This window comes from Pecten maximus, chromosome 1 (assembly GCF_902652985.1).
Source record: "Pecten maximus chromosome 1, xPecMax1.1, whole genome shotgun sequence".
Classification (NCBI taxonomy): domain Eukaryota; kingdom Metazoa; phylum Mollusca; class Bivalvia; order Pectinida; family Pectinidae; genus Pecten; species Pecten maximus.
In genome coordinates, this window is record NC_047015.1 from 56,142,530 (window position 1) to 56,167,025 (window position 24,496).

At 35.0% G+C, this 24,496-nt stretch overlaps 1 protein-coding gene across 1 annotated transcript in view; it reads left to right on the forward strand.

Moving 5' to 3' along the window:
* Nucleotides 1-258: 258 nt before the first annotated feature.
* The window catches only part of LOC117338692, a 28,696-nt gene continuing 4,458 nt past the window's right edge, over nt 259-24,496 (forward strand). The window contains exons 1-17 of the mRNA XM_033900043.1: nt 259-388; nt 6,237-6,530; nt 6,926-7,081; nt 8,248-8,406; nt 9,024-10,356; nt 10,852-11,033; nt 11,753-11,923; nt 13,321-13,479; nt 14,046-14,167; nt 14,609-14,758; nt 15,838-15,987; nt 16,647-16,784; nt 17,941-18,043; nt 19,865-20,094; nt 21,074-21,304; nt 22,143-22,593; nt 22,815-22,987. Of these exons, the coding sequence (XP_033755934.1) occupies nt 313-388; nt 6,237-6,530; nt 6,926-7,081; nt 8,248-8,406; nt 9,024-10,356; nt 10,852-11,033; nt 11,753-11,923; nt 13,321-13,479; nt 14,046-14,167; nt 14,609-14,758; nt 15,838-15,987; nt 16,647-16,784; nt 17,941-18,043; nt 19,865-20,094; nt 21,074-21,304; nt 22,143-22,593; nt 22,815-22,987 (4,278 nt within the window). The 5' untranslated portion in view covers nt 259-312. The remainder of the gene's footprint in view (nt 389-6,236; nt 6,531-6,925; nt 7,082-8,247; nt 8,407-9,023; nt 10,357-10,851; nt 11,034-11,752; nt 11,924-13,320; nt 13,480-14,045; nt 14,168-14,608; nt 14,759-15,837; nt 15,988-16,646; nt 16,785-17,940; nt 18,044-19,864; nt 20,095-21,073; nt 21,305-22,142; nt 22,594-22,814; nt 22,988-24,496) is intronic.

Consider the following 24,496-nt stretch of genomic DNA (forward strand, 5'->3'; position numbering starts at 1 on the left):
AGTTGAAGTTGCATGGTTCAATATAAATTTGCATCAATTTTAACACGAGTTTACCTAGACAAACTGTTTTTAAGTGCTGTATATTAGATAAGATACTTGGTCATTGAATATTGATATTCAGGTGGTGAAAACGTCACACAGCTACACTCGGAAACCGATACTTGATTCTGGGATGTCAGGCATCTGTAAATATTGACAAACCTTGGTCCATCGTTAAAAGGTGTCGAAACTAGCCAGGTTTTAAACTATTCAAGAGATCGCTCACTCACCAACATCTACCAAATGGAGAATTAGAAAATCCGAATTGTGGAAATGGAGGATGCTCGAAAACGTTTATTGTGTTTTTACGTTTTGTTATTTTGGAGTCTGCATGCAGTTTACGTCTTTGGTAAGTCGTTTTTTTTTCTTTCAATTTTCAAATTTTATAAACAACCTAAACTGAATTACAATAAAATGTGGCTAGCATGCTCTTATTTCACTCAAAAATAATTTTGAACTTTCCAATAGATTCACTTAAGGTTAATTTAAAATCAAATCGACAGTTCACTCAATTGTTTTCTTAAATAAAATATAACAATTTAATTAAAGTTAGTTCGATTAGTTTAGATTCAACTGGTTAGATCTTTTTTGAAAAAAAAAATGGCGTCTGATTAGTTGATATAGCTACAAGATAGTTCCAATACGAAACTTTATTATATTATTTTTGAAATATTGTTGATACGAACAAATAAATAAATAGATAAAATTCCTGAGAGTTTTTGTGAACTAGGTATGCCCTCGCTTTGATGTAAGTAGAATGAAATGGAAAAAAGTCTATGATGTATTGGTTTAAACTGTATTTTATTTGGTTATAGCAATGTTACGTACAAATAATACAAATATAAGGATACAGAAACAAGTACTTGGTACTTATATTAATCCGTCACCTGATGTAGATATATCTTGCATTCAAATTCATCTTGGTTGTAACAAATTATCAGGTCACTGTTAAATATTTCAATATGTGTGAGGTGTTGCTGTTATACGATGCTCATTTTTATATGAATGCGTTGTGTTTGTCCTTTTAAAAATAACTGATGTCATGTCATGTCTTTCTTTCTTGCAGTAGTATTCGGGAGGAGTGATTTCATGGGTCAAAGCAAAGAGTATGATCTATTTTTTTCTATAAATGTTAACCAGATGCAGACGCCTGTTGTCATAGCATGTAAATTTAACAAGAGAGAGATTTCATAATATTAAACCATACAAATAGTAAAGCGGTTAACAATACTGTATAGCAATTATGTATAAATATACATGTATATTTACAATTGTATGGCACTGCCACTATATAACCCTACCAATTCAGTTGCGAGTTCACCAGCTTATGAACTGCCAACTGAAATTTGAATTTGAAAATTTCAAAAAAAAAGTCACGACAAATAAAAAAATTGCAGATGGTAAATATAAGCATTGAACGGCTTTCAGTTGGCATTCATAGTCAATATGAATGCCAACTGAAAGCCGTTCAATGCTTAAATGTATATGATAAGCCCGAGTTTCCTCTGGCCCTACATAGTGTCAGGACCAGAAGAAACTCGGGCTAGTGCGAATATCTACCGTCGTGTAATCAAAGACCCCTAAACTCCAAATTACAGTGTACCCTTGCGGATTTTACATTGTACAACACTCTTTCAATTATATGTGCAATTACTCCCCTGGTTGGGCAATTCTACTGATTACCTACCTAATTATTGAGTGGTCGCAGTGGTGACCAGCCAAGCGACTAGGGTTCGATTTCCCGATCGGACGTGAAAAGGTATGGAATCACATACGCTACCACGTGACTTTCCCCGAGTACTCAGTGTTCCGCCCACAGTTGGACCCCTCGCGCGCGCTCCCATCTGGGCCAACAACAGTGATTGATATCGGTTTATACAACTTTGTTTCGCAATCGTAAAATTAATATAAAGTTTATAAAGGTCCAAACATTGAATATATTCTGATTTGATACATGTTACTTGTATGTATCGAAAGTGTTGTTTTGCCACCCCTTTAACCACAGGGGCTTGGAACGATTTTATGAATGATAGTCCATATATATATATGTATTATAGTGACTATAATACATATACAAAATGTATATGGACTATCATTTATAAAATCTTGCCAAGCCCCTGTGCCTATAACAATGCAGAGGGAGACGAGAGTATTATGATCTTTCAAAGTCAATAAAAATCAATCCGTTATTTAAAGATTAACTTGAATATTAAATTAACATTGTGGAGCTTTCACAAATAATAATAAAAAAAAAAAAAAAGGAGAATATTTTCATCTTTAACCGCTTTCCGGTTTATTTCGAGTACACTGCGTTATATCTCCATAACATAAAAATATAATTAATTTAATCCTTATAATTTGATTTATTATACACAATCCTTGTGGAAATTAATTTTATATGGACTATTTTCACTTAGAAATTCTTACGCCGCTGTATCAGCCAATCAAAAGCGACGTTAAGAACTGCGACGCCATTTTTTTTTACGTTATGACCTGATAACCTAAGCCAGCGAAAATGCTTGTTACAAGCAATTATGAATTGCATCACACGTATTAACACGACGTAAAAATCCAGTATATTAAGCTAACGATAATGAAATGATAACCACGAACAATCTTATTTAATACGTTCAAAGTACTATCTTAATGACGTCGGTGGCCATCTTGCTTTCTACTCTCGCTGTCGAATCAAGAAATGCATACCGTCGAAAGTCTTTTTCTCACAATCTAGATATTTCACTTACCGTAAATTTTAAGTTACCAATGGTATTTAGAAAAGCTGGAATTCGTTTAGGAAGAAACAGATACACGCATTTTATAGACGTGGTGTAAGGGATGTGCAGATTTTAAAAGATTTATTTCTGGTGTTACACAAATTCTCAATAACATCTGATGACTGTGAGGGCACGTATAGCATTGCTGTTTTTCTCTATTTTCCAGAAATATGTAACAGTTTAGATCATATGCCTTGTCTTCTTCGAAAATACATATACGGTATCTATTGTCGATATTTAGCCGCAATTGTTGATTGACTTCCGAAATGAGTTCGATACGCTTTCACAAGATTACATTTCCGTCGATGGGCGTCAGCTTAACTGTAGGGAATGCTGTTTTTTATTTCATTTTTTTTCTCCCGTTTTCTTGTAAAATCATAATGTTACCTGTCACCCATTTATGTTATTTTATTTATTTTTTTTTTTTTATATATAAATCGGAAGAAAGGACGTTGATAATGTTGTGATAACTTGTGGCCAATCAATACTCTTGTCATCTTTTTGGCAAATAAATATGTTTAAACTGAAAAAGAAGGTATGCTGATCATACATTTAGGTACGGAATTCTCAATTTTTGAGAACAGGTAACCAGCAATTGGTAAAACTATCGGTGAAATAAAAATTGCACGACCAGCTTTTTACAAGAGTTTTTAATTCCTTTGAATATATTTGTTATAGAATATATGAAACTAATTGTGATTTACAAAATTATTTAGAATGGTTAAATGACAATGAGCGAATTTAAACCTTGTAATCATAAATTTATAGTGGAAACTGGGAGATGGAATAATATTGAATATCAAAATAGAACTGTTTTTATTGTTATACACATGAAATCGGTGATGAATTTCGCTATCTATTGAAATGTCCTTATTTGAATACAGAAAGAAAACTATATTTAGATAAGTATGTATATGAATTGCGAAATTTTATTAATTTTTCAGAAATAATAAACATAAAAAAATGTCAAAAAGTCAAAATTATCTTTCAAAAAGTCTCATAATTTGTCCCCCAATGCATCAAATTTGCTTTGTGTGTACATTGTAGTATGTTTTTCTCTGTACATCAAAAGACGTGTACAAAATGTATATCTGATATACACGTCTCTGGTACATGAAGTTTGTGAAGAAAAATAAAATAAAGTTCCAAAGTTCTATCGCTGCATTAGAGCCAGGCTACGCCCTGAAAGGTCGTTCATGTCAAAATTAAAAAAAATTTTTTTTTTTTTTTTTTTTTTTTTTTTTTCAAAATCAATTTTATTCAACAAGCATGTATATATATATAAACAAATGTCCTCACGCAGGAGGGCTTTCACTCATCAGACATCCTATCTCTCACTCATCAGAGATCCTATCCTCACACATTCTTTTCATATTTTACATACATGTACTGTACACTCTGAACATTTTCGTTCAATCTAAATTATATACACACAATATCACTTAAAATCTATACTAACACACATTTTTTCTTCTACTACTTTGGTCTACTATAATCGGTATATTATAAAAAAACTATCCAGTGGTTAGCCCAAATTTTGGTATTCGACTATTTTGGCCTTTATACAATACTCAATATTTACTTCCGGTTTGTCGTAGCACGTTGTTTGTAAGTAACCAGATCAAATTTCTTGTAATAGTGTTCGATATTTTGATATCAAATATCTCTTTTTAGCGTCGGGTGTAATTTTAATGTAAAGTGATATGTTTTCTTTCAATAATTTCTTCAGTATTATATAAGCCGATTGTGGAGACGTTGTTTTGTTTTGAAATTTTTTAATGTTTCTAGCCTTCCATATGACCCATTTAGTTGTCAAGATAATTGTGTTAGCTATGGTGGCTGTGATGTTATCAGTTGTATCTCCTAGTATCATCTTCTCTTCGTCAATATTCCATATTTGATTAGCTGTGACATGAACAGGGTTATTGTACAAGTTAACATGAATTATATCTAATAGCTGATTTGAAAATGTACAATGAAAAAACAAGTGAGTTAGAGTTTCAGTTTCAGTGTTACACATATGACATAAGCCATTAGATCTGTTCATTAAATTTAATTTGCTTTCAGTGTATATAATTTTATGAATACTTTTCCAATGAAGTTCTTCTATCTTGCTAGTTATTGCAATGTCAGTATTTTTGAAGTTTTCCCATACTTTCTCCCATGGTATTTCCTTATGAAAATGAGTATTCCATTTCATTTCTGATTTAGGTCTTACAATTGGATCTGAAATATTGTGGAGAATTGAAAATTTTAGTTCATGTGGTTTTAAAATTTTAAAATGATTTATTTTCAAGACACATATCTCTAACTTATTGTTAACATATATTTTTTATTTTTTAGCACCAGCTGTTCTGTCAGGTTCTTGTCCTTGCATAATCTCAATATATTGTTTAGGTATAGCTTTCTTTATTTTTGTTATTTCTGCAATCCAGTTTGTTCTAACAACAAGTTTTCTTAATAAATGTTGGTTATTTATAAATTGATTCCTATCCCAATCCCATAAGTCTGATATTTTTTTAATGCCACTTTTTGAAAAGGATGGTATAAATAATGGTTGTCTGTTTAGCTGTATGTTTTTGTTTCCAAACAGTGGCTGTGATGAAATTTGTGAGATTCCTTCTGGAACTATTTTTGATTTCATATTTGCCCATGCTTTTAAATTATTGTAATAAAACTTAGGAATTTTATTGATAATGTTTAATCCTTTCAAGTCTGAGCAGCTTGCTAAGAAGTTACTTTGCATATATTTATTGTCCAATATTTTCAAATAGGATTTTCCAATTGCATTCCAAGCCTCAGTCTTTGTGTGTAGGATTTTGTATATTGTTTTTACTTGTTTATTTTCTATAAATTGCATTAAATTTATCATTCCTATACCTCCATCTATTCTACTGTTACAGCAGACTTTCCTCTCTACTAGATTTACTTTCCCATCCCATATATAATCCCATATTAATTTGTTTATTTCTTGCACGTATTTCTCAGGAATGCCTCTGGCTTCTATTTCAAACCCTATCAAGGATATTATGAAAGATTTTATTATAAGTGTTTTTATTATAAGTGTTTTATTATAAGTGTTTTTTTATTATAAAAAAATAATTTAGATAAAATCTGAATTGGAAAAAAAAAAAAAAAAAAAATCAACACAAATTTGAAATACTTTAACTTTTTATCACGTGACTCAATCAGAAAACTTTTAATTTTTAAAGGGTTTAATTTCAAATTGTGGAGGATAATATCAAATAAATACATGCAGCGCCAGTTGGTATTTTCAATCTCAAATATAGATGCCATACACGTCTGTTTGTCAATTTATGACTGGCAAAGCCAATTTAAACGACCCTGAAGATATGTCTGAATAGCGGATTCACTGGATAAGGGCCGATTATGTGAAACATTTATATTATATACATTTGACAGGAATGATGCCTATGGCAAACGATTATGAATGGAGCACGTGGGGCAACTGGTCCGACTGTGAAAACAAGCTTACGGGTTCGAATCCGTGCTACGGACGGCAGAATCGCACCCGGTCCTGCTACTGGAACCCTGCATTAAATTCTCCAAATCAAACGTGTGAGGGAGATTGTACCAACATAACAAATCCGAACTGCACGTGCACTCCTTTTGACCAATATGCTGTTCAGCCGGACAGTATGTGTATTGATGGCGGATCATCAAGTAGGCATCAAGACGTCCCGTGCCCGCTCACTGGTACGCATTCTCGTTTATGGAAAATACAAATGAGTCCTAATTATAATGAATTTTTTTCTCTAAATTTTATTTCTATTAGAAATAGTCTGATATCTACATTTTTTTTTATTTATATCAGCAGTTTTTATTTATTTTAACCTAAATTTATTTCAGTCGATGTTTAATTAATTTAAATTGATATGGAAAAGGTTAAGATATCATCATCTGTTCTATCCCAAAATAATTCTAACGGCTTATTGGTATTTAATTTGGAACAAATTTAATACAGAAAACTATTTTTAAATTCCCGCCAAAATTATCTCCCTTTTCTATAAGGAAAATAAGTTAAGTATTACAGACGCATACCTTTAATCCAATTACCAATAAGTTTTTATTTTTTATGTTTTGATTGACAGTTGATGGTGGTTGGTCAGACTGGATCAACATCTCGTGCAGTGTCTCGTGCGGTAGTGGTCAATTCCACAGGTATCGTACCTGTGACAACCCAAGTCCGTGTAATGGCGGACAAAATTGCATTGGAAACGACACAATGGTACTCCCGTGTCAGCAACGTATGTATACGCTGTCAAAATGATAAGCTTTGTCCATTATTATACATAAGTCAATAATTGTACTCGCACAAAATAAAACATTGTATGCATAAATACCGTGGTGGCCGATTGGTTAAAATGTCCCGTCACTTTAATTTATCACTAGCCCTCCACGTGCACCTCTGGGTTGCGAGTTCGACACCCACGCGGGGCAGTTGTCAGGTACTGACCGTAGGCCGGATGTTTTTCTCCGGGTACTCCAGCTTTCCCTCCAACTCCAAAACCAGACACGTCCTTAAATGTTAATAGGACGATAAACAAAATAAATCAAACCAAAATAAATACCTCCCATGCCGTTTTTGGGCATGAAATGATAACACAACCATGCTATCAGTATACTGTAAGCCCCTGACTCAAGCCTCTCTTGAAATTCTTAAACAGTAATTATTAAAACTGTCAGTACCTCACCCCAAAATTAGTCCAAAGAAGTTGAGTACATTTTGCAGATTAATGTTTCAGAGTCTGACCCTACCCTGAAGTTAAAAGTCTCTGTATCATCATCAGAAAATGATTGAGATCTACACGATGTAGCCACACATTCAGTTATTTAATGTTGTGTGATTAAAACCCCTTTTCTTTGCTGAGCCCCCACAATTATGACAATATCCCGCCCCCTGCATGCCACCATAACTTTCATGGATCAGACCTCTATCTTGTGGAACAGCCTCCGAATTATATAAAACTATCATGGACATTTGTTGAGATGCCAACCCAAGACTTCAACTACATTTTTTACGAACCAATTAAATGTTGAGAAAAAAAAATTTTTTGCAATATTTTTTTCCAGTGACTGCATATTAAAAATCTAGGTGAGAACATTTAGGCCTCTCGGTTTTAGAATAATATAAAGATAGTGACCCTAGATACAGATGGTGTGTTAATTATATATAGTCTAAATATGAAACTGATCACCAATTCGTCTTTTATGAATGATATTTGATGACCGTATTGAGGAAATTTGAACTACCATATTTTAAATGAGGAATCTACTACACTTGATACATGATTGAACATGCGTACTGTAAATAGAATGATATAAACAGGTGGTCAAGAAGCGGACACACATATATGAAGACCGATGGCTGCTATTGCTATTGCTAGAGATTGTGTGATGATTTTGTTGACAGCGACTGTTGATGGAGAATGGTCAGAATGGGGCAACTGGTCAAGATGCTCAGTGTCCATTGGAACAGGAAGCACGACAAGAGTGAGGACTTGTGACAACCCGCCTACCTGTGAGGGAATATTTTGTGTAGGGGAAAGCAACCAAACAGAAGAGTGTGAAGGTAAAAAAATTATCAGTGAATAGATAAGCTAGTCACTGATGATAGATTTCAGTTAAAAAAACTTAAACTGGTTTTTATGAATTCATATTGAATGTTAAACAATTAATGTTCATCAATATCAATGTTCCAAATGAATGATCTTGGAAATTGATCATAATTGATCATAAATATTTATCATGAATGATCATGAATATTCATGAGAATGATAATATATTCATGAATATTCATGAGAATGATAATATATTCATGAACATTCATGAGAATGATAATATATTCATGAATGATAATGAATATTGATAATAAATTATGAATATTCATAAAAATAATAAAGATCATGAATATTAATAATAAATTATCATTAATATTCATGAGAAGGATTAAGATGATATTCATACATAGTCACAAATTATTCATTGCGAATTGATATCCTGAAGTATACATATATCTTTATAACCACAATGATAATTTGGAGGAATATGTTCCTGGCACTGAGATGAGAAAGTAAAAGAAACACTAATACAGATAATTATTTGTGACACACATCATTGTTATGAAATTATTCTTAAAATATTTTATATTTGTATCATTGAAGTCCTTCAAAAACATTTTTTTTTCAGTTTTACCTACATGTTTCAGCAACAATGTATTGGATCCATTATACTCCTCCATTGACAACCCGATGTCTATCTACATTGCTGCTAATTTCGACATATACTCTATCGTTCAGATATACTACCAGGATATATATTGCAAAAGACAAAATCTCTCTCCTTACTATGTTTGGAATGTTTACTACAGCCCAACGTCATCCAGCAATGAAACGCACATCCTCCACACGACAGAGACGAACCTTCCCTTCTCCGCCAGCGAGTTAGGGTTGTATAGAGTTGTCCTGAGGGTGCACTATCGTGGTGGATCGCCGATCTGGCTGGAAGATGAAATGTACATCAGTGTATCATATCCTCCTCCCTACGCGGCCATTGTAGGCGGGTCTGTCCGTATGCTGGGTGCAGGTGTCCACACAATAGACGGACTCACTTTGTCGTACGATATGAGTAAAGGTGCTGGCCATACGTCAGCACTAGAAATTGCATGGGTTTGTACACCACTTGCTGTTGCCTCGTTCTACGACTTGCTTAATGTCGACATCGATGAAGAGATTCTCTTTCCTGATGACCTATCAACAAACCTTTGGTCTAATCATAGCTTTGTAATGGACCGGATCGATGACTTGCTTCTTGCTGTGGACAACTTCACCTTCATTACCTATCTCAATGGCAATCCTCTAAAAGAAGAATTCTGTAACTTTTCCCTGAGCCCAAATTTCACAGAAGAATTTATCCGGTTTGACAGAGATATAACACGTTATGGATATATGTATGCAGATTTGGTGAACTTGATAGACATAATCACAGAAAAAGTGGACTATTTTCAAAAATTTCTTACTTTCACCGATTACTCTGTTTCTTCTCCTTCCATGGCAACAATTAAGACCGAGGTTCAAAACTGGCTCAACACAGTTCAAACTGAATTCACGCATTTGACAAGATTACGATATATCATAAATAGCATACAAATTTTAATTCCGGAAAACAATGGGGCAGACTATTATTATATTTGCCAAAAGAAAGATTCGGATTATACATCTTTAATAGGGTTTTTGGTTGAGGCTCCTGTGCGAATTCAAGCCCTTCCCCTCTCGGATTGGAACACGCTGGCTTTGGAGGATGAGCAACTGAGAAATACTACCGAGATCTACATTCAACAACAATCATGTTCAGACTTCACAAAACAATCTGATGGTAATGCTGGATTAGGAATAAGTGACGTAGATGTTTTAAATTCTGTAGGATTCCTTATTACATTGAGAATTAGTGCTAATGATTCTTATAGCTATTTTCAGCAAAGAATCCAAGCCGTTCCAGGGGATCCTCCAGCCATCGACATCAGGTAGCATTTAAGTTTGAGTTGTTTACAGTTAAATTTGTTTAAAATTCCCCTCAATGCTTGTTTATTGGACAAAAAAAAACCTATTAAATCACAGAATTTAAAACACTATAATGTAGCATGTGTAATTCATTTATCTATTCTGACACAAAAATTACCTGTATGCCCTTAGACATTTTTTTAATAAAATACCAATATACTTCTTATACTGAATTCACTCACCAATTGTGTTTATTCAAATGAATTGTTCATCAGTTATTTTGAATTTTTCTTGTATAATTTGGAGAAAAATAAAACTGAAAATTCACACAGTAGCTTATTTTAAAAAAACAAGATCTTTGCTGACTGCAGGGATAAAACTTTGTAAAATCTGAATTTAGAAAATAAAATGTTCAAGGGAGATAAAAATATATTCAAGGGAGATAATCAGAATTACCTGAAAATAACTTGGGCCAATGGCTCCGGCATTGTTTTAATAGCCATGTTTTCGTATTTTAGTTGCCGCCTAAACTGCTTACCAAAGACTGCAAGTAGCTCAATTCTGTCTCTACGTGCAAACTGTTTTTCCTGTGACTACAATGAACTCAAATTCATCAGCTACTTTTGGAATGTATACGAGTTTAACACAGCTACCAAAGTTAAAACTGAACTCCAAAATTGGAAAGCTGGATTAGAGAGTGGTAAGTATCATATATATCTGCAGACAAGTACCTTCCTACAAATAAGCCCCCCCCCCCCCCTTCCCTTATCATTTATGTAGAATGATCAATTTTTTAATAGTAAGCAGGAAGTGGTTCACAAAAAAGTCCTCCCCTAGTTCAAATCATACATTTTACACTAGAGAAAGTGTTGAGGATTAATATGGTATGATAATTATATACAAAATGTCCTTGTCTGCAGCTGAAGGGTTTCTATTCTTTCTATCTGTCCATATAGTAACCATTTTATTTCCAAACTAATAATTTGTATCTGCTTTCTGGTTAATCGACTTGTATAGTGTTGCATGCATTTCTGTTGCAATATAAGCATTAATGCATAAACATTTAAAGTGAAAACTCATATACATTTGCACTGTAAACGTACTTTACTCAAATTTTAGCAGATAAGCCTAGAGCCCGATGTTTGTTTTGGCCCTATCACCATGTCTGGTGTAGGGCCCCTACACCAGACATGGTGTCAGGGCCAGAGAAAACTCGGGCTAATTAGCCCATTGATGAATTGGTGCACCAAAATTAAAGAGTACTGGTAAAGTGCAATTTGCCCAATGATAATGTAATGTTCCAGTGCGAAAAAGCCCTAAAATAAGTTGACCACAAAAATAAGAATATTTACAGTATAAAGTGTAGGTACACTTGAATTACTAAAGTCATAACTTATTAATCTCCGTAATATTTTCCAGAACTGAACTCTCCTGCATTTGTGCTCAGTCCGTACATGCTGTCGCCAGATAGCAGTTACATCATTGAACTTAATATCACTCTTTTTGGGAACTCTTCAAGTTTGACTCTTGTTTTAATCAAAACCAACTTACCACCATATGGAGGAAAGTGGGAGATCGCACCAGGCAATGGTAAGTTCACTATTCAAATATAAAGCACCATAAATTCCTATACATGTTACTGCTCCGTAAGACATGGATTCAGAATTTGACTATTATGATATGGTGGCGTCCGTTTGACATACCGTATATCGTTTTTTTTTTAGCGAGTGTCTAATTTTCGCTATTTTCGCGACCCAGACTCGGTCGCGATTTTTAAGATATCGCTAATATATATATATATATAATATATATATATGCCGTATATAGGTGTGCTTAATTGGCCGTGACTCGACTGAACTGTTTTATTCAATAAAAATGTACTCACAGTTGACCATATGTTTTGTCCTTTGTATAGATCTATTTAAAATCATAACGAGAGTGACATTGCCAAGTGAAGCATGGCCATGCTACGATTTGTAACCGTTACATGGAAGGACAAAGAAAATCTGGTTAGGGACAGACCTGAGTTTGCTGAAGCAAACAAACGTGTAGATAAATTATTATTATTACTGTACTTCTTCGTTTTTGTTGTATATGAAACATGTGTACGCTAAAATTTGAATTGCACGCTGTGAAACGCTAAAAATGAAATACGCTAAAAATAAAACGTGTCATTTTGTACAGAAAACGCGAAATTTGGCATACGCTAAAAAAAAACGATATACGGTATGTAATTTTTATTTGTGCAGACGTCTCCTCCTGCGTTTCTCGATTGATCTCTTTAAAAATTTAGTATACTTATGTAGTTGTGTTTTTTTGAATGGCACTTTGATTAAACTATTTTTGCAAGTAATTGCCATTTATAAATCCCCTACCAGTGAAACCAGGGGAGTTTTAGTTTTCCTCCTCTCCGTCTGTGTGTCTGTCTGTCCATCTATCTAATCAGTTTTCCAAATTATATAGGAAGGGAATGTGGTATATATGTACTATTGCTGTTTTGCTGGTGTTTGTTTAATAGTCCACAAATGAGGGATCGAGTGAAGGTCACAGAAAGGCGAGCAGTTTGTGGGGAAGTAAAAGTCAATCTGTTCGATTGCCACTTAATAGTTAGTGTTTTCCATCTGAGTGAGGTGCGTGGTTCGATTCCCTACCCGTGTTGGTTTGTGTTTCTCAGAAATCTGAAAAATGAACTGGTCTGTGCTGTCATGGTTGTGTCTTTGGGCAAGACATTTTACTGTAGTATTTGGATGGCATGCCACGACCTCCAGTAGTTGTTCAGTGTGGTAGTCACCAACTACTACAACAAGACCCTGTCTCAAAATGACCCTGGTTGTTCATGTGGTGATAAACCCAGTAAATAAAATATGGTAAACTTTTACTGTTGTTTAGTAATAGAATAAATTTAAATTTTCTGAAATCGGATATATATTGATAGTTTATTCACTGGTATCAGTGGATTTAATATTATATATTTTTGTTTATTTTAGGGCGAGCAGGAGTGACACAATTTAACTTTAAATTTCAAGATTGGAAAGATGAAGGATATAGGAAAAAGCGGGATTCTAATCTAGACTGGAAGGAATCTCTTTTCTACAGAATTTTTGCCAAGAAGGGAACAGATGAACCGACTCTCCTTTTTCACGGTGGTGAGACTTCATGGTTCATAAGGATATGAAAAATACTGCCTGAAAAGTTTTTGGAATCCAGCGCCTTGAAACTTTTGATATTGGCATAAATGCTTTGAAAAGTCTTAGAATTTATGTTTTTGGTGTTGAAATAAACAAAAAAAAGATAAGTTAAATTTTCCTAAAATATTCGGAAAACATTATTATCCAGAGTGTTGTCATAAAATCATTAACTATGTTACATGCAATCAATTTATTAATAATTTATCTCATTAATTTTGCTATTTAGCTACATTTAAGCCACATCACATTTTACATTGAACATCATTTAGCAAAATAATGAAATAAAATTGTTTATCCTAGCTATTTAATAACACTTTATTTTGTACTTTGTAGCATAAAAAATAAACTAGGAGAAAAATATTCTAGGAATTCAGAAGTTGAAAATTTAATCTGTGAAAAATGTTCTTAAAAAAATCAGATTGGATATGTAAGTTTTTTTATATTAATTTATATACTCGGTTTGAGATGAGGAACCAGAAATATACATATTATGTAAACTTGGCCTTATGTTGTTTGTTTCAAAGCTGAACGGAAAGTGGGTGTTTACTTGCCGGAGGGAAACTCCTCCAACCTCTTTAACCTTGAGATTCTACTGAGGATTTACGATATTTTTGGAGACTTTACTGAAAATAGTGTTACTGTCAAAGTGAGTTGTAGCTTTTCATTGTAAACATTGTACATAGTGATATTGTTGTAAATGTATGTGTGGGGCCGCCGTGGTCGAGTGGTTAAGGTGTCCCGACACTTTATCACTAGTCCTCCACCTCTGGGTTGCGAGTTTGAAACCCTTGTGGGGCAGTTGCTGGTTACTGACCGTAGGTCGGTGGTTTTTCTCCGGGTACTCCGGCTTTCCTCCACCTCCAAAACCTTGGCACGTCCTTAATGACCCTTGGCTGTTAATAGCACGTTAAACAAAAACAAACAAATAAACAAAGGTAATGTATGCTGATGTGTTTGTTTGGCCATACATGACTATAGAATCAGCATATGTTGTCTATATTTGATTCTAAGAATTTCAATCGACTTATCAATCAAATTAAAGTTTTAAATATACAATTAAGCAGGGTCTGTTGTTTTTTTTAAATAGAGCCGTCCATCCATTACCAATACGACCATAAGTCAAGTGTCATCGTTTGTGGACACAGTGGATGACAACATAGATTCGGCCATTGGTTCAGGGAATCTGAAGCTGGTCACGATGTCTGTAGAAAATGCAGCTTCAACTATCAATGACTTGGTAAGATTTTATAAGAAAGTAGATTATATCGTCAAGCCTAATTAAGGTAACTCTGTTTTCACTGATAATGTAATGTATGTATAATTGGAATCCGGCCTTGCCAAGGGTTAACATATAAAAAAAAAAAAAAAAAAGGCTTTGCCGCTAGGGAGCTTTTCTGCCCTCTCAGGTTTTTTCAGTCCGCTCGAAGAAGCCTGAAAGGGCAGAAGGGCCGCCTAGTGGCAAAGTCTTATTTTTTTGTTAAATTATATATATAGTGTTTTTTAATGTAAATTTCTAGTATCTGTTTATATTGAAATTCAAGGGATAATTTTTAGTGCATGTAATTAAGTAACTGTCTAACCTAATATTCTTATTTTTACTTTCATTGTGCAGCAGATATTCCTGTTTCAGTGATTTTGATTTTTCATAAGTTTTTATACATATGTCAAATTTGATTGGAGTATCATTGTATGGGATCCGACTTTGTGGACGAGGGAGTAGTGTAAAAGTAAAGAGTAAAAGTTATCTTACTATCACAAGTTTTGCCCTTTAATTAGCCTAGCTAGTCTTAGGACGTTGGCCTAAAATGTCAGAGTGTGAGGTAGCTAGTTTGATCCCAAGCACGGGTGTAGAATGGTATTTTGAATTGTGGTGAAATGACACCCGCCGGGGACCAAAATACCATTATGGTGAAATGACCCCGGGGTCAAAATATCATTATGGTAAAATGATCCCCCCTCATGGTAAAATGATTCTCCCCTCCTTCAAAAAAATCAAAAAAAAAATCACTCTAACTTGTTTTTTCATATATTTTTTAACATATTTTTTATCAAAACTATTGGTGTCAGATAAGTGATTTGGATGTGAGTCATGTAGGGGAGAGGGGGGTGGGGGGGGGGGGGGGCGGGGGGGGGGGGGGGGGGGGGGTCACTTTACCATGGCCACCTTTTATTTAGTTTACTTCAATTAATCTATATAACAAAATAACAAAATTTGAAAAAAAAAAAGTTTTGAATATGGAGGCTGGAAGCCTGCATCTATTTGTAAGCTAAGTGTTAAATGTTATGTGAAATTTAAACTATGATTTTATTACACAGGATTTTCCAACATCAAGTTTACCTGAAGATACTGGAAGTCTTGTGGTCCTGCCAACATCTGACGACAATGGGACAAGCTACAGTTGGGATACACTCTGGGCCGACTACATCGATCCACCATTGAACACAGCTAAGGAAAACTTATCTATTGTAATTGTTATTTTAAAGGGACTAAATGGCTAGATTTTCACTTAAATAATATATAAAAAAGGGTATACGATTTAAAATGATGTAAAAAGTTATGCACTTTATGTTAATTATACATTTCAAAAGCGTTCATAACAATTTGTTTAAAAAAAATGAAAAAAATAAAATAAATATGAACAACCTAGTAACTATTTCATATTATAATTTTTGATGTGTGTAAACAAAGTTGATAAACATTGCCAATATTTCTCAAAAAGTGCCATAATTTTGTTAACAATCTAATTTCAAGTATCACAACGCTTTCCGGAAATCAAATTTATGAAGAAACTATTGAAATCTAACCATTTAGTCCCTTTAACAATTGACAAGCAAATAAATTATATACAATATATTTTTATAATTCTAAAAGGAAATATGTCATATTTTTGTGTCTGATATTTGACATCAATTTAAAAAAATATTTTTATAATTCTACTACTCCTGAATGGCTAATCAGATTTCAAATTCTAAACCAAAAATTGATAAAACAGGACAAAATATGAACAAAAAGAAAAGAATGCTAGGTATTCAGGAAGGGTTAAAGGTCAAATTATGTGTCTTGTACAATATAAATCTACGTACGTCAATACCTATTAAATTATAAATCATTTTTTGTATCCAAGGTGACGGAGCAGTATTCCTCCATATTACACACCACCACAGTAGCCGAGCAAGGGGCCGGTATGGTTACCGTCAAGCATCTGGCTCAAGGGGTCGGCTCTGTCATTATGGATCGGTCTCTTATCGATGTGGATGTTGTGGTAAGCTAATAAACTGTATGAAATATGTATTATACTATATTGAGTGATATTTTAAAATGCTTTATAGCATATTAAATATGAATTTACAATAATAACCTTTTTAGTATTTTAGGAATCGGACACTTTCTTATGTGTAGATCATTTAAGAATAAAAAAAAAAGAAAATTGTGAAAATTGTGGATCAACACTTGTCCAAAATGCTCTGAAAAAACAAAATACGAAAAGTTTGAGTTATTAGTCCTCTGCCAGTGAAACCGAACATACTGTAGGTTTTCTTCCCCTCCATTTGTCTGTCCACTCAGTTCTCCACACTTCTTAGCCATGCATCAAGGTACATTGGTGAAAGTTGGTATGTAACTTCAGTGTGAGTATAGCTACAGATCTAGTTTGAGTTTCAGGGTTTTTGGCTCAAGGTCAAGGTCACTGTTACTATTTTTAGTGGGGGCCAGTAGGGGATATGCATTGCTAATGCACAGTATTTTGTTTGAAATTTCAGAGCTACATAATAATGATGAAAATGATATGGTGGTGGAATGCAGCACCTCCTGGTGGTTTAATTGGAGATTCCATACATTCAAATTCAATTTTATATAGAAATTTGGTCATTACAGAAATTAAATCACAATTTGATATTTACTTATCTGCCTACTTGCATTTTGGTTAAGCATGTTCCTTTGACATGAAACACATGTGAGAATATTTTTTGTTATTGTTATTGTTGTTTTAAAACATGTAATTTACTAAATTTGAGCTATTTCTTTGAAACTATCCCTGGTCTGTTGTTATCTGCATAGTTTAGTGAAATGAAGATTTCAACACTTTAAATGTTAATGATCTGAACTACACCAAAGCTTGTGAAAATCACAATTAAACTTTCAGTAATCTTATTTTCTATTTGGGGACCCCGGAGGCCGAGTGGTTAAGATGTCCCGACACTTTATCACAAGCCCTCCACCTCTGGGTTGTGAGTTCAAAACCTATGTGGGGCAGTTGCCAGGTACTGACCGTAGGCCGGTGGTTTTTCTCCGGGTACTCCGACTTTCCTCCACCTCCAAAACCTGGCACGTCCTTAAATGACCCTGGCTGTTAATAGGACATTAAACAAAACAAAACAAACACGTGATAATTGGTGTGAGTTATTGCCCCTGTTTTTCAGAATACAGCAGTGACTACAAATGACCTGATATTGACAATGTTTCATAACACGACTATTGGAGACAAGTACCCACTCTTTGCGGACTACGAGACTACATCCGAATGTGAGTGATTTATCAAACATCTTATTTCTATTGTTCTATATCATATAGATAGTAATAGTGAAGTAAAAATATAGATACTAAGAGAAGTGAACAATTAAAAAAAAAACGAAAATAAAAAATATAGATGTGGGGAATCATAAAATCGGTCATTATAGACAGGTTGTTATAGACAGGCGGTCGTTTTAGACAGGCTGTCGTTTTAGATAGGCGGTCGTTATATTGAGGCGGTCGTTATATACAGGCAGTCGTTATATACAGGCAGTCGTTATATACAGGTGGTTATATACAGGCGACCGTTATATACAAGCCGTCATTATATATAGGCGGTCATTATATACAGATGGGACTTGGGTGGACGAGTTGTTAAGGTGTCCCTACACTTTATCATTAGCCCTCCACCTCTGGCTTGCCAGTTCGAAACCTACATGGGGCAGTTGTCAGGTACTGACTGTAGGCTAGTGGTTTTTCTCCGGATGCTCCGGCTTTCCTCCACCTCCAAAACCTGGCACGTCCTTAAATGACCCTGGCTGTTAATAAGACGTTAAACAAAAACAAACCAAACATTATATACAGGCGGCGGTTATATACAGGTGGTCGTTATATACAGGCGGTGGTTATATACAGGCGGTGGTTATATACAGATGGTCGTTATATACAGATGGTAGTTATATACAGGCAGTCATTATATACAGGTAGTCATTATATACAGGTGATCATTATAACAGGTGGTTGTAATATACATGCTGTCATTTTATACAGGTGGTCATTATATACAGGTGGTCGTTATATATAGAAGGTCGTTATATACAGGCGGTTGTTACATACAGACAGTCGTTATATACAGGCGGTGGTTATATACAGGCGGTGGTTATATACAGGCGGTTGTTTTATACATAGGGTCATTATATACAGATGGTTGTTATATACAGGCGGTCGTTACATACAGACAGTCGTTATATACAGGCGGTGGTTATATACAGGCGGTGGTTATATACAGGCGGTTGTTTTATACATAGGGTCATTATATACAGATGGTTGTTATATACAGGCGGTCGTTACATACAGACAGTCGTTATATACAGGCGGTGGTTATATACAGGCGGTGGTTATATACAGGCGGTTGTTTTATACATAGGGTCATTATATACAGATGGTTGTTATATACAGGCGGTCGTTACATACAGACAGTCGTTATATACAGGCGGTGGTTATATACAGGCGGTGGTTATATACAGGCGGTTATTTTATACATAGGGTCATTATATACAGATGGTTGTTATATACAGGCGGTCGTTACATACAGACAGTCGTTATATACAGGCGGTGGTTATATACAGGTGGTGGTTATATACAGGCGGTTGTTTTATACATAGGGTCATTATATACAGATGGTTGTTATATACAGGCGGTCGTTACATACAGACAGTCGTTATATACAGGCGGTGGTTATATACAGGCGGTGGTTATATACAGGCGGTTGTTTTATACATAGGGTCATTATATACAGATGGTTGTTATATACAGGCGGTCGTTACATACAGACAGTCGTTATATACAGGCAGTGTTAATAGGCAGGTGGTCATTATATACAGGCAGTGTTAATAGATAGACAATGTTTACTCCTTACATCAAAAATGTTTACCTATAAAATGTCCGGAAATAGAGTGATATGAATACAACAGATATGCTTGTTGTTTAATTAATTCTTATAATTGAAATTAGTGATTGACATTTTGATACAAATTTTTGATAGTCATTATAAAAGTACTACAGACAGAAAGGAACAAACAATTAAAACTATTTTCATCTGATTGGTTTTAGCAATTTTGCGCGTGGCAGACAATGCTTTAAATAGCATCATCACAACCCGGACCCCTAACAACCCCACAAGTACAGATTTGTACGACATTCAACAGACCATTATAGGGAACAACGACTTTGTCACCTCCAACCCAGACAGCTTGGAGGACATGACACCAATGGAGCGTGCTTTCCTCGTCTCTCAAATATCCAAGTCACAGGGGCTGAGTAAAAATGAATCTGATGAAACGGTACTTATACACTCTGTTTTTGTTCTCTGCTGATAATATATGGAAAGATCTGATTCTGGCGAAAAAGGATTTTTGATGTTTCATAAAGCATATATTAGATACAAAATTCAAAAGTAAGATTCTTTCTTTAAAACAATATTTTTATATTGAGTATTCCAATGCTCATCTGATTTCAACCTAAAGTCGTATTATCCGTGAAGTTTTTGTTGAACTTTTCCTAAGACATCACATTCAGGGATCATATTAGACAGGATGTCAGAATACTCAGGGATCTTATTAGTCAGGATGTCGGAGTACTCAGGGATCTTATTAGTCAGGATGTCGGAGTACTCAATGATCAGTTTAGACAGAATGTCAGACTACTTAATTTCGGGATGATAATTCAAATTGACCAATCAAGCTCAAACTTAACTTCACACACTGTTTCCTTACTGGAAATGCTTGCTTCAGATTTCTTTTAGGGTCAAAATTCCAAAGGTCAAGGCAATCAAAAGGTGAAAGGCCAAGGTCATTGTTACTGTAGACAAAAAATTGGTTTTTGTCCAATAACTTAGTTTCCTTGGAAAAACTACATGAAAATATCACACACATCCCTTCGGAAACAGCTTGGTAGGGGCTGCTTAATTTTTATGCCGAAGGTCAAGGTCACTATAACTGTTAATAGAAAGTTTGTTTCCTCTCAATAAACTGAATTCCCTTGGACAGAATTCTTCCGCAGGGATCACCTATTCTGCACAAGTTCAAGTGTCAAGGCAAACTCAACCTTCACACACTGTTTTCTTACATGCATTTGGAATTGCATGCTTATAATCAAATAATATTTTTCAATTTCATCAAAAGGTCAACAGTCAGATGTAAAATGTCACCATAACTGAATATTCAATGATACCTTGTGTAACACAAAAGGTAGAGTTGTACCCTCAAACCTATTAAATTGGTTCATAAAAATAATCTAATGTTTGTCTTTGTTGCTCTCTAGGCTTTAAAATTTGTACCTGAAATCCTTGCGTCATTGTCATCGCTGGGAAAAGTGTTGAAAGGCATGGTCCACATGAAGCAACTTCCGGTGTCCGTCAACAGACCTGGCTTAAGTACAAGTATGACGACGCTGACATTACCCGAACTTACGAAGAGTCCGTTAGTAAGAAACAACATCACGATGGAGTTTTCTGGGTCGCAGGATCAAGGTGTTGACAACAACGACGTACAGGTTTGTCTTAGGACAAAATTTACCCAAGTACTGTTATTATCCTGTAATAAGCAAAAAGGTTCCAACACATAAATTCAAAGAAGGGAGTGGGCTTATTGCAGGCTTATTTTGGGCTTATTTACTGAACTGCAATAGACATAGGTGGCCTTAATGAAATGCACGTATGGGATTATCGCAGACATTAAATAGATTTTGATACCTTTTGGTTCCCTATACAATTTTCATCCTCCGGTTTGAAATTAAAAAAAAAAATGTTATAGATTGTACTGTTTACCTGAATCATAGATTGGCCGGCCGGGTCCTGAATATAATTCACTGCGGGTGAAAATGAAGAAAGATATTAGACTCTACTGTACACCTGTATCTAAAAAAAATTTAATGATTGATTGGTAGATTGTTTCAGTTAGTCCTGATATAATTCAATTTTTAATAATAATTTTAAATATTTCAAAATCTCAATCTTATCGGCCTACATGCCTGTGTTTCTGAGGACTTAAGTGAAAACCAGTTTTTACTGTCATGACTCACGACCGTGTATATAGTCCTTTTGTTTATGTTGTATACAATTTAGTTGATAAGAATCTCTTAGAATGGCATCGTGTAACGAAGTCAAGTCTCTTTGTCAGATTTTACACAGTGTTACAAAGCTTTGTTTTCCATCCAAATTTCACACGGAAACTTTACCCTGTACATGATTTTAATAAGCGCTACCCTTTTGTGTTTTTGTTAGTGTACAGAGCGCTCATTAGGTGGAATATGGTACTGATATTGGTGTAATTACTGATGATCGACCCCACTATTTATCACCTGAGGGTGTATGTTTTTCTCTGTTTTGTAGATCACCGTATTTGAGAAGAATCCTTTCACGTGGGATCCAGAGGCGCAGTACATAACCTCAAATGTGCTGTCCATGTCAATTAAGGACTCAAACGATGAAGAAGTCAACGTATCGGTCAAGGTCAAATTTCCGAACAAAGGAGACAACAATCCTAAAACCGTTTATCTAGCTTTCCCAGTAGATGCAAATGAAAGTGCATCCCAATTTATCAGCTACAAATTCTTCTGGCAGTTTCCTGCAGATGACATGGCGTTCAGGTTGGATGGCGACACACACGGTATGAAGTTTGTCGTGTATCTGAAAGGCGGCAGTGGAGCGACACGTTCCTCCTACGACTGGCGGTATGAAATACAGGATAGCGATGTGTACGACAGTTTCCTTGTGGTCGTCGTTCCTGGAGGGATGTTCAAGCAGCAGGTCACAGTGTATTTCACCGTCACTGTAGACTCAGGTATGCTAGTCAATATTTCAAGGTCAAGGTCGGATTTGATATCTTTGTAAATTTGTAAGAGAGCTGAAATTCCTTCCTTCCTTCCTTCCTTCCTTCCTTCCTTCCTTCCTTCCTTCCTTCCTTCCTCATACACTTTAAAAGTTTGGTATGTTTTTGGTATTTCTATGGTTGTGGCAATCTTCAGTTCAATATCAATTTACTTTATAATAACATTTTCACAGTTCCTGATGGGAGCGCATCAAGAACTCGTCGTAGCGCTGGTAACGCTACAGCGTCATCAGACAATAGCACAATCCCAGCCACGCGAGTTTTACCATATGACCTGACAGTGTGGACTTCAGGGTGCCGAGTGTGGAACACCGCTGAAGCAAAATGGGACAAAACGTCGTGTCAGGTGAGTGATGTTCAGTAAGGATTCTAGCAGATATTATATATCAAGAACTGATATTATTGGTATACTACCAGAAGGCTGTAGTGGTAGAATTTTTTTGTTTTTCCGGGATGAGGACCCGGGGAGTAATTGCTTTACCCCAGCATCGTCATAGGCCTCGTTGTTGTTGTTCTCCATAGACATGCATCTATTACATACTGTGTTAAATTTTTTTATAAGGATACAGCTTAAGTATTTGATATGTGTTCCTTGTGACCTGCTTATCATGATATTAACCTACTTTCAACCCACTCAGCAAGCTATGTTGTCATCTGATAACTCAGCAAGCTATGTTGTCAGATGAAAACTCTTGTTTACGAGGATTTTGGTGCCATATGCAATTAGCTCATATCCTCCGACTCAAATTTATTTCTACTCAAAATTATAAGTACTTTTTGATAGTTCTACTAATGAGCTATAGATATAGATAGACTTATTGGTAGGCAATGGCTTAATGTCAGACAATTACGGTAAAAAATGATAAAATGAAGATATGTGTTTCAGTAAATAAATGTCATATTGTAGTTGAAGGGATGAAATGACATGACATAAGTTAAACCTGCTGTAATGGACATCTCTATATACAGGACACTTGTCTATAAAGAACTCATCAGACCCACTCCTCCCAATTTACTTTATAATTAACCTCTGTATAAAGGACACCTGTCTATAAAGGACACTTATGTTCTGTTCCTGTGGTGTCCGTTATAGACAGGTTTGACTGTACTGTCAAAATGACAACATTGTGAGGTCATGATCGGAATGATAAGTTAATGTCATGACCTGACAAAGTTAAAAAAAAAAGAGGGGGGGGGACACCATACTGTGATTGAAATTGAAGTGATGTCATTTTGTTGTAATGATAAGATGATGTAATGTCATGAAGCGTCGGCGTCCCACCCCAAAACTTTAAAGTTTTTGGAGTAAGTTTTTGGAAAGCTTGTAAGTCCAAAAGTATACACTTCATGCCCTTCCAAGTTGGTATATACATTCATTAGAGGTCTAGGAGTGATGTTATGGCAAAATTATGCAGAAAAAAATTGGCATTTTGGCATTTTACTATTTAGTGGACTTAATTTTTTTGACACAAAAACTCACTTTAAAGATTTTTGGGGTTATTTTTGAAAAGTTTGTAAGTACATCCATTAGAGGGTCTAGGAGCGATATTATGTGACATACAATTTTAAAATGACATGCCTATGCATACATAAGAAATGAATGCATAGTGTGATTGCTGCCGCCGGTGAGCTTTCGCAATCATTGATTGCACTTGTGTTGTTATAAGATGATGTAATGTCATATGATAGAGACGTGAAGTGATGAGCATGACGTCAGTTGTGATATCATCAGTGTCATGCTGAGATCTTTAACGACATGTTAGGCAAAAGTAATGATTCTTGAATTTAATGACATTTTGTCCTGACACTTCATGGATATTAACGTCATGAATGTCATGTTGTGTATTAATGACGT